The sequence below is a fragment of the Salvia miltiorrhiza genome, chromosome 6 (assembly GCF_028751815.1).
Source record: "Salvia miltiorrhiza cultivar Shanhuang (shh) chromosome 6, IMPLAD_Smil_shh, whole genome shotgun sequence".
In the NCBI taxonomy this organism is placed as follows: domain Eukaryota; kingdom Viridiplantae; phylum Streptophyta; class Magnoliopsida; order Lamiales; family Lamiaceae; genus Salvia; species Salvia miltiorrhiza.
Window position 1 is genome coordinate 6,458,630 of NC_080392.1, and position 11,861 is coordinate 6,470,490.

At 36.5% G+C, this 11,861-nt stretch overlaps 1 protein-coding gene across 1 annotated transcript; it reads right to left on the bottom strand.

Annotated features, from left to right (window-relative positions):
- Window positions 1-8,024: 8,024 nt before the first annotated feature.
- On the bottom strand, window positions 8,025-10,577 carry LOC130988264 (uncharacterized). Its single transcript, XM_057912068.1, has 5 exons — window positions 10,408-10,577; window positions 9,686-9,740; window positions 9,299-9,418; window positions 8,795-8,893; window positions 8,025-8,301 (listed from the first exon to the last, which is right to left on the bottom strand). Exons 1-5 carry the CDS (start codon window positions 10,428-10,430, stop codon window positions 8,281-8,283), a joined length of 318 nt encoding a protein of 105 aa, XP_057768051.1. The 5' UTR covers window positions 10,431-10,577; the 3' UTR covers window positions 8,025-8,280.
- Between the last annotated feature and the right edge of the window lie 1,284 nt (window positions 10,578-11,861).

The window sequence follows — 11,861 nt, forward strand, 5'->3', positions numbered from 1 at the left end:
GCCGGAGGTTCATTCCAAACATGATGTGAAAGATGATCTCACGAAACTTTAGCAAGAGAATGAGCAATCTCATTTCTTTCTCTTTTGACAAAACGAACGCTAAAACCCGGCAGTGTCGACAGGATGCTTCGACAGGAACTAGCAATCTCCCCCATCTCAGAAATGTTCCTAGTGGAAGAGGCAAGAGTGTCACAAGCACGTTTACTGTCAGACTCCACAACACCCAACTCAAAGCCTAGTCTTTTAATCCAAGAGAGGGCTTCCTTGATCCCCATCATTTCACCTTCTTCAACTCTGTACAGTCCAGTAATGAGAGAGGATTGGCAGACAATAAAAGAGCCATCATAATCACGGATCAACATTCCCAGCCCCACGGAATTAGTGTCGGGGAAGAAGGCCGCATCCACGCTGCAGAGAATGTTCCCGGCTGGAAGATGGTGCCAGCCCTTACAAATAGCTGCCCGGGAGCGGGAAGTATTCGGAACACCCGAGCCCATCTTCCTTGCCATCCACCACTCGTTCCTACTAGCCTCAGCAAGCTCAACAGATTGTATCGGATTCGGAAAGATCTCGTCCCATACCACTTTGTTTCTATCCCTCCAGATTTGCCAGAGCAGCATGCAAATCCGAACTTTACGATCCCCATCTCCATCATCCACGATCAAGAAAAGAGCATGGGTAAAAGAGTCGCTTCTTACCGTGATGGAATCGATGAAGTGAGAGAGATTGCTGGCCCTCCACACAGCTTCAGCAAAAGGACAGTGAAAGAAAGAATGCCAGAGGTTTTCAATACCGTTACCACAGGTCGCACAACAACCACCAACAACAGCCTTGCGAGCCAACAGATTATCCTTCGTCGGAAGGTTGTTTCGGGCAGCCCTCCAGAGAATATGGCGAACCTTTGGGGGGACCTCAACACGCCAGCGCTTCTTCCACTGCCCCTCCACACTGACGGACTCATCAAGAGTGAGAGAGCTTGCTAGCTTGTATGCCGATTTCACAGTATAACAGCCATTGTCAGAGAAATGCCAAATGAGTCTATCGACACTTTGATTGGTAGGAAGAGGGATGCTGGTGATGTCCCGCAGTTCAGCCTCATTGACAAAGTCCTTAAAGAAATCCACGTCCCATCTTCTAGTGCCCGGAATCAAGAGATCATTTACCATTAGCCCCTCGAGCTCGGGGGGGCAAGGAGAGACAACATGAAAATTATGGGCCTGACGGAGCCAAGGATCCTCAAAAACCCTGACTTTAGTACCATCACCGATGTGCCATCTCACACCCCGACGGACTAGATCTTGCGCCGATAAGATGCTACGCCAAGCATAGTTGGGACTGTGGCCAATTGTCACAGACAAGAAATCTCTATTCGGGAAGTATTTTGTTTTTAACACCCGACTAACTAGAGCCTCGGGGTCGTCAATGAGACGCCATCCGGTTTTCCCAAGCATCGCGCCGTTGAGAAGTTGAAGGCTTCGAAAACCCAGCCCCCCAAGTTGTTTATCCACGCAAAGTTTCTCCCATCTCATCCAGTTAATACCTTTTCCTTCATTTCCTTTGTTTCCCCACCAGAACTTGTTCATCATTCTTTCCATTTCATCAGTCAAACTAGTGGGAAGCGCGAAGATAGCCATGCAGAACGTGGGAATGGCTTGAGCAACTCCCTTTATTAGTATTTCCTTTCCAGCCTTTGACAATTTCTTTCCATTCCACCCATGGATTCGATTCCAAAGTCTGTCCCTCAAGTAACGGAAAATATCCTTCTTCTTTCTTCCCACGAGAGACGGCAGTCCGAGGTAACGCCCTGTATTAAGAAGAGTTGTGACACCGAGTATAGAGGAGATCGTCAACCTGTCCCCGCTGCTAACGTTCGAACTGAAAAAGATACCAGATTTTTGATAGTTTATGGCCTGTCCTGAGCCGGCTTCATAATCAGCCAAAATCCTCTTGAGAATAGCACATTCTGTTGAAGAAGCTCTACAGAAAAAGACACAATCGTCGGCGAACATTAAATGGGATATGGCCGGACCTCCACGTCCGATCTGAAGTCCATGAAGATTGCCTCGATCTGTTTCATGTCGAATTAAGGCCGAAAGACCCTCTGCACAAAGAATGAAAAGGTAAGGGGATAGCGGATCTCCCTGACGCAAACCTCTCACCGGAATAATAGGCCCGACCGTAGCTCCATTAACAAGAATGTCGTAGGTTACAGTTCGAACACACATGTTCATCCACCCTCTCCATTTGTCGCAAAACCCAAGTCGGCGAAGAACATCATCGAGGTAGCTCCAATCCACCCGATCGTACGCCTTGCTTATATCAATTTTAAGGGCGATAGAGCCGAATTTCCCACGGGTTTTCTTCTTCATGGAGTGAATCGCCTCAAAAGCGATGAGTATGTTGTCCTGGATGAGCCGCCCTTCGACAAAGGCCGACTGAGCCCGGTCTATGAGATGGGGGAGCACCCTCTTTAACCTGTTACACAAAACCTTAGAGATAATTTTATAGAGCACATTGCAAAGAGCTATTGGCCGAAGCTCTTTCATATTCGAGGGCGATGACACTTTTGGTATGAGAGTAACCAAGGTATGGTTCAAGTTATCAGGAAAAGTGTCGTTAGCAAGCCAATAAGAGCAACTTTGGAAAACGTCAGTGCCAATCAAGTTCCAGAACTTCTGGAAGAACTTCGGGTTAAAACCGTCAGGCCCCGACGACTTATCAGGATGCATCTGAGAGATGGCCAATTTGAATTCCTCCGGTTGAAAAGCCCAGGTGAGATCAACATTCTTGTCATGGTCAATGAGCGGATTCAGCCTATCAAGAGCTCGGTGGAAGTTCATGTGTGTATTGGAGTTATAAAAAATATTCTCAAAATAATGTCGTACCACCTCTTGCACTTCAACAGTAGTCGTGGCCAAACTGCCATCTTCCCTTTGAAGCCTCCCGATACTGTTAGATTTCTTTCGAGCCGAGGCCATCGCGTGGAAGAACTTTGAGTTGTAATCACCATCCTTAAGCCAATGTTGTTTGAATATGCTGCAATTAGAACTTTGGCCATCTTTATATTTTCTTCTGGATTAAACATGCTGCAATTAGAAAAACAGGTTGACTTTCTAAATTAATTATATGGACAAACTAAGTGGTTAATTACATAAAATTTATTAAACTATGTTATTTGTATCAAATAAATTAGTTACTAAATTTTAATTTATTTCAGAAGGAGCACTCAACTTATATTTTGTACTCCATTTAAGGTTTCAATTCATTTTTGGGTTAATAGTGTTTTATGTCCTGAACTTTCAGCGTTTTCCACAAAATGTCCCCAACTTTTATTTCTCCTAAAAAACTCTGAACTTTCAGTTTTTTACATAAAATGTTCCGTTATACAAATTCGATGCGGAAAGATGATATAAAAAAATAAAAAAAAATAAAAAAACTTCGAACTTTCACCGTTTTCCAACAATGTTGGTTCTCAGTATGGTTTTCCAACAATGATGGTCCCCAAAATATTTCTTTCGGCGAGATAATTCATCTTTTTGTCATCGGATTTTGTATAGTGGGACATTTTATGAAAAAAAATGAAAGTTGAGGATTTTTTAGGAGAAAATGAAAGTTCGAGACATTTTGTGGAAAACGCTGAAAGTTCGAGACATAAAACATTATTAACTCATCGTTTTGTTCTAATAATTTTACTCCACGTCTCAATTAAAATGACACATGATCTTTTCTATTTAAATTAACTTATTAAAATATTTTCCACATTATTTTTTATTTAAAATAATTAAAAAATAACAACCTAATAACATGTGTTATTCAGAGTCTAGCAGCATTACAGGGTGGTCAAGATGAGCAAATGAGATATTCTCTTCCATAATTTAGTGTGTCCCACTATGTACCATAATTAATTTATTATAATTTTTAATTATTTTTTCTTCAATTTTAAAGCATATAATAAAAAAATAATTACAAGGGTTCACTTATCCAATTAGGGTTTTGCTGAGTTGGGTTTTAATCTCAACAGAATAAATAAAATAAAACGATAAAAGACACAAGATGTACGTGGTTCGGTCATCAAGACCTACGTCCACGGGAGGTTTTCGGGTGTTTTTACTATATTCAGAAGGTTTACATTTTGCATAGTGTAAAAAATAATGAAAGAAGTTTCCTCAACTCATAACCTAAGGTCTTATTTATAAGCATAAACTTTACCCTAAAGTACTTGGGCCTATTTAACCCTAAAGCCCACTAATACAAGTCATTTGGCCTAAAAGTATTAATCTGCCACGTGTTTTCGATATTCTTTTAACTTTGACTAGCATTTTCAGATCTGGCTTCTCTCTTTAGACTCAGTGCACCTCTGAAATATAATACTCGGCTTAGGCGGACTCAGCTTTATATTTGCTCCTGATCTGTAACGATATCAAAACAATACACATAAAACAGTTTAATTATATTCACATATTGCTTATATTCGAGCCTTCGGTGGGCTTGAGGTGTCTCATTTGGGCATTTCTTTATAAGGGCAGGAATTCCGAATTCCATCCTCATAAGGTTTATAATTATTTTTTTACATTTATTTGAATTAATAATAGATTATTTGAATTAATTAATTTAAAGTTAGGGTATATAATTTTTTAAAATTTCAATTTATAGTATAAATAATAATTAGAGTTCATAATAATATAATACTAATATTTTTTTATATAAAAAATAATTATAAAATAAAGAAATTAAAAATGATACACTATGTGACACATTAAATTGTGGGACAGATGATCACATCCACAAGATGAGGATGTCCTTGTGGGCAATTGCGAAGAATTGTGTGAACATGTGCTAAATGAGAAAACATGGAATCGTGTGATTTTAGTTTCAAAATTTAAATCTAATTGATTAAGGTCTAGTTTGATATATAAATTGAGATAAAGAGTGATAAATAAAGTTTAGATAAAATAATATAGATTAAGTGAGATTATTATTATTTATATGTACTTGGTAGGTAAAATATAATCTTAAAATAGCTAATATTATTGTTTGATGGACAAAATATCACTCTGGATTAAATTAGCAAATTACAATTCTAACCTTATACTCCCTCTGTCCGCGATATTGTTTCAACATTTGTCATTTCGGTAAGTCCGCGATATCGTTTTCACTTCCATTTATAAAAGCAAGGTCCACAAACTTCCACTCACAACAATAGTGGGACTCAAACTCCACTCACTACAATATCCACTGCTATCTATTACTATCCATCATTTTTCTTAAAACATGCACCGTCGAAAATATGGAAACGATATCGCGGACGGGAAAGTATAAATTTAATTAAAAAAAAACACCTCCTACCCCCCCTCGTTTTCACCTATCAATATTTCTATCATTGCCATTATCTCCACCCATAGTTTTTAATCAAACAACCTCACACACTCCACTACCAAATCAAACCCACCATCTCTCTTGCCACTGTTACTGAACGCCCTCGCACACCTATCTTTTTTTCTCTTACTACACATTCCCGCCATTTCCATATATTTATTTCATTTCTTTCTCTGTTCGAATCAAGTAACGGACTAAAAAGGTTTAAAATGGTAAATAATTTCAGTAATACCTTGTTTCTGTATGCCTTTCTATTTGTCGGATGCAGCTACTTGGAGCCTATAAATCAAATTAAATTTGAAACAATTGTTATGTTAGCGTTTAAAACAAATGAAGTGTGTGAATTAAAGGAAGGGGTTGAATTGAATAAATGTGAAAAAATAATTTATAGCTTGTTAGATTATTAGTGCTAATAATGTTTTTTATTATACAGATTATCAATTTATTAAAATAATCATCTTATGTTATATCGGATGGATATAAGGATTTATTTCAAAATTAGTGGGTCACATTTAGGCCACATCGGGCTATTTTGCAATTAAGATAGTCCCAAATGTAGCCCACAGATGCTTAATTGGTCAAAATATGACCATGAATGTCGAAATTTAAAATAATTGGTCTAATTTTACAAGCTTGAAAAAATTGATCATGTGAAGCATTGCGAGTATATTGTTATCCTTTATTTTGAATTAATTATTTAGTAATTTTAATTTTCAGACATGTCAATTATTTTAAATATAGAGTTAATACTGAATAATCAGCAGAATCAACCTATCCCTAATATGTTTAGTGTTGGAAACCTTCCTCCGTCTCTTCTCCATGTTATGCATACCGTGTGTCCTATTCTGAAATTCAAATCTAATGCTCGGCTATGGCAACACGAATGGGACGTGCATGGGATGCTCTCGGGGCTGGAGATAGAGGAGTATTTTGAGGTTGCCACAAGCTTGTATCTGAGCCTGTTTGATAAAAATGTGCAGACAATGACTAGTCTTTCGTTTGGCAAGTATTATGCGGATTCTGTAGCTAACATACGTACACTTATCCGGATGCAAATTGGGCTCGTCGTTGGCATAAATATTGAAGTATTTCGAAGAGGATTGAATGTGCACCGTATGAAAGAGATCCACATTGGCGTGGATAGATGGTGCGGTTTCAGAAATATGACAGCGAGTCTGCATCGAGGATCTATTGATCCTAGGTCGTCGTTTGCTCGTGCTGTTGTTATGGTTGGTTATCCGGTTGATTCAATGAGGACCATTTTCCCATGATCGTACTGTTCATCGCTGCTATTGATGGTAGCAGCAATAAGAAGAAGGGTGGTAGTAGATTTCAAGTAGGAAAGAAAAGTTTGAAGACGAGGATGACGCCATTGGCCAAAACTAAAGCTGCCCACACAATCCCACCTCACATGATTCACTTCATTGAAAATGACTTTATTTTTATGGTTTAAGGCAGTTCTTTGAGGTCAAGACAATCCCACCTCACAAGCTTCACTTCATTGTTCTATTACTATTGCATGCTGCAGTGATCCTATTGTAACGAACCACATATGATACCGTCATTCATTATGTTTCTCTTTGTTGATTATCTAGAGTTAATACTCTACGTGATTTGGGGTTCGAAGTTATGATTGTTTTTTATGAGAGAATATATTCCGTAGATATTCTTTTTTCGTTAAGAGTGGAACAAGTACGCCGCATAAGATGTATGTGAAGAAGGAGAATGACGAATTTGCCACCCTAATAAAGACTTACAAGTTTTTTTTTTGAACTGGCGGCGGTAACTTGATGTCAGTTTGTTTGTTATATTTCGAAAGAAATTTGGATGTTCATGTTTATTTTCAAAATTCTTAAATTCCAACTGGTAATATGAAACTACTTTGATACTCTTTGTATGATTTTGATTATAAATTATGCGTTCTTTGTTAGCTGTTTTCCAATAGTGAAAACCACAATATGATTTTATTATTAACTTTTATCTCGATATTATCTCCCATGCATAAGATAATATATTCATAAATAACTTATGCATCACAATAATCAATGAATCCAAAACCACATGACCTATCTACAGAACATAAACATTGATCGCATAATTCCAATATATACTCAAAGTACTAGTAAGGATCACTACTAAAAAAAACACTCACACATAACGGTAAATTTCCGTTATATATGTACAAAAAAAAATGTCCTATATAGTGGTGTTATGTATGAGGGCGCTCATACATAACGGTAATATACCGTTACCTATACTATGTATACATAACGGTAAATGAGGTATATATAACACATTGATTACCGTTTTATATGAATGTAATACATAACGGTAAAATATGTTATAAAATGTATTTTTTCTGTTATGTATTGTAACTATACATAACGGTTTTTTATATTTTACATAACGATTAATTACCGTTTTCGTATGATAGCAAACATAACAATTTTTTACCGTTATAAAACTTATTTTTTCCGTTATAAAATATATTTTTTGTATATTTTATTATCGTTAAACATAACTTTTTTTTGTATTTTACATAACGGTCATTTCCGTTATGTATTTTCAAATGCATAATTCAAGCATATTTTTTTTCCTGTTTTTATAATTTTCTAAATACAAATTATACAATATACAATATCATCAAATACTACAAATAGTACAATCCAAAATATATATTATATAAACAATTAATTATCTAAACATTGTACTAAAATTATCATCCGAAGATAATCAAAATGCCAAGTACAATAGTTCTATTTAGAGTCAAAATAGAACAAAAATAGCAAAAAAATATATAATCACACTGTGATCTTTTGAAATTCTTCAAGCCACTTAACAAATGTAGAATCAATCCTTATTATTTCTCAGCCTCTGCTACTTGTGGCAAAGCTTCCTTAGCATTCACCTTCCCAGGAACAAAATCTAAGAGCATGAAAAACGTCAATGCAAATAACCAACTCATCCAATTAAAGCATAAAAATGACACTACTAAATCCTAATGAACAGTATAAGCCCCTTAATAATATAAAGAGCAAAATGTATCATAATCAACTAACCGTTGAGAATAAAAAATTCAATATCCAAATTGCAATATAAGATCACGTAGGTCTTAGCATTCATAACTCCAATCTCTCAACATCTCATCCAAACCAAAGAACACAGTATCCGTACACCAAAACACAATGATCCCTTCACCATATCACAACTAAGAATAGAAAGTGTTCATCATCACAAAACACTCATCATCAAAATAGCCAACACAAAACATAAACATTGAGTACAATGCAATAGACGAATGCAGCATGATCAAGCATCACAAATAATTCATTCACCAAACAGATCATTCTAAATCGGCACCACCCTTGGATCCCAAATTCTCAACAAAATAATTAATCAACAGGAATTTACATCGTACCTGCCCCGTTGCAGCATTCGGATTAAGCCCCAAATCGAGCAACGTAGGAATCTCCCCAGGTTGGCAGGCTCCACATCTCCTCTCGTAGGCAGCCTTCACCTTCCCAAGAACAAAAACAAGGGCATTAGAAAGATTCATCCAGTTAGCATAAAAATGAATAAGAGATCATACAAATGAAGTAGAGACATAAAATCTAAGTAGAAAACTATGAAAAACAAAAAGAAAAATTGAAACAAGAAGCAACAACGGTGACTATGTTTCCACTCGTAGTTCTAGCTAGCAGCTCCTTGACAAATGTAATCGCTTAAAAGAACCACATGTTCAATTCAACTCAATCATGATTAAATTTTCTTTACATAGCCTCAATTTCACAAGCATAAGAAAGGTTTCTTGTAAAGCCCAAACCAGCTAATAGATAAGCAAAAATTGAATCACTATCGACAACGCCTCCAAAAACTTCATTTGAAATAATCAAATTGGCAGAGAGAGAAAGAGAAAGAGAACCTGTAATTTCATCCAACCAAAGAAGTCCCTACTTTGGCGCCGCTCCTCTGCTCCTAAAACTACATTTGAAATAATCACTATCGATTCATGAAGGGTTTTGACCAAGTGGAAAATCAGCAACTGCATATAGAAACCAGTGCAGCAGCAATGAGTAGAAAAGAGCTGCAGAAACAGAACCATTCACAAAAAGATCTAACTAGATTTCAAACTTCACTCTTGCTTCTAACCATACAAATTTGGCCTAAAATAAAATTTATTAACACAAACTACAAAATATGAAGCACTGAAATCTGAGAAAAAAAAACCCAACCATTTTGAGCACCATTCAAACAGTTAAAGCAGAGAATTTTTCATTGAATTTAGCTAAAAGGTAGGATGAATCAAGACCTGCATGCGAGTCACAACCACCCAAATAGGATTTGTCAGCAACACATTCACACACCTGTTAAAAAGGAAAATTTTATAAGGTCATCCGCCACCTTCTGCAAAATGAAATCTACTTCCAAATACAATAAGGATAAAATTGAATGACGTTGATCTGATTATTTGCATTCAAATACTATAAAAAATGATAGCACATGAAGAATAATCAATACAAGAATAAATCCAACACGTATCTTCAGACCCAAAGAGCTAAATAAATCGATAAATCATAGTCAGTGTTAGTCTGACATCATACACACTATTAATCCATACAAGAATAAATGCATAAATATATAGCTTAATGAAAACATATGAACACTTGGAATACACAATTGATTGCTACGTCTTTACCATTGCTTCAAAAACATCACAGATGGATAAGTTAGAATTAGAAATCCTCAAAGTTAGACCAGAAGATATAGTTCATTGTTGGCCGCCTACCAAGGAAATCCTCAAAATTAGACCAGCTGATTGATAAGATTTTGTTTTAAAAGAAATTCGAAATTCAAAGCCCTAATTTGAGTTTTACAACATCCACACAATCACAATTACAGAAAACAAAATAAATTCGAAATTCATAGCCTTAATTCAAATTTCACAGCATTCACACAACCACAATTATATATAAAAATAAAATAAAAAAATAAATTAGCTATTCGAGCCTTAATTTGAGGCAAACAACTAACCTCTGGCTGAGGAGCCTACTCATCTCCGTTGGATGGAGGCGACGAAGGTGGCGATAATGCTTGCAGCTGATGCTGACAGCTATGGTGGAGGACAACGACCTGGAGGGCGACGACGGGGGCGCGTTGTCTGATGTGTGCCTGTGCGGGTGCGGGCACGACTGTTTGAGGCGAGCACTGACTCAACCTAAACACTACTCTAGATTGACTCGCAAGAGTACGAGATCTATTGTAACGTGTAAGCTAACCCAAGTCGATCTCACAAGGAAAGTCTTTAAGGGCTTTTAATTGTATCGCAAGAAAAACAGTAAAGAAAGCAGTAAAGAGATTGATTATTAAACTAAAACTTGGAATTAAAAACGTAATTAAAAATCGAACTTAAAATTAACTAGGCGAATTGAACTATTAAACCCTAGGCAAGATTTTAAAGAACTTAAATTAAACCTACTTATGAAATTAAAAACTTGTAAATTAAAGACTTCTAATCTAGGCGTGAAACTAAAGTGCATAATTTAAATTGCATAATTAAAAAGAACGCATGAACATGAATGAAAAACGTAAGCATGATTAAACAGAAATTGTCACGACCGGTCCTAATTAAGGATAATTAAGCCGGGGAAACCGTGACTAATGGAGGGAGATTAGAAACGGGGTAGAAAGGGGATAATTAAACAAAGAAGAATCACATTTCATAATTTAACAAAAGGAATATTTATAATATAACAGAAGTTTAGTCGTATAGACTCAAATAACTAGTAAGTTCAGATATCTCTGACTTAGCCAAATAAACATAAAACTTCTGAGTACGCAGCGGAATAAGGTTCTGATTACATGTATGAAGACATGTAACCCTAGAGTTCATTAATACATAATAAGATAAAAGAATCCCGCTCGTCACTTCATCACCATCGGTAGCTGCTCAACCTGCACATTTAGAAATATATGCAGGGCTTGAGTACAAATGTACTCAGTGGGCACGTATGCCTAAGTATAAAATACATGCTTCAAAACTGTAAATTGTCATGCCATAGTAAACAGTACAGCAAGGGAGTTTTTCGCTAAAAGGCCCAAGCTTACTAAATTCATTTGTGATTCTTAAAGTTCGACTGCAGTCTAAGTTCTCTTGTAATCTATCATATCTGGAACTTTGTGCCGGAGAGGTGGCCACCTCTCACGGTCACTTGACCGGCCAACCCGCTAGATGACTCACGGTCACTGGTGTACACTAGCCCTGGCAGGATAGCTATCAACTGCTCAAGACCCGAATTCGATTACATGATAAAAGCCACATCAGATAGATATCATACTGAAATTTAAACATTTTATGGCAAGACAATATTTGAAATAACTTCAATTAATTTAGTCATGAAATAACTTGCTTGAACGTAACATTTAAACTCATTTGATATATATGAAAGTAATGCCCACCTGTTAGAAACTTTCTGTGGCACAGTAGC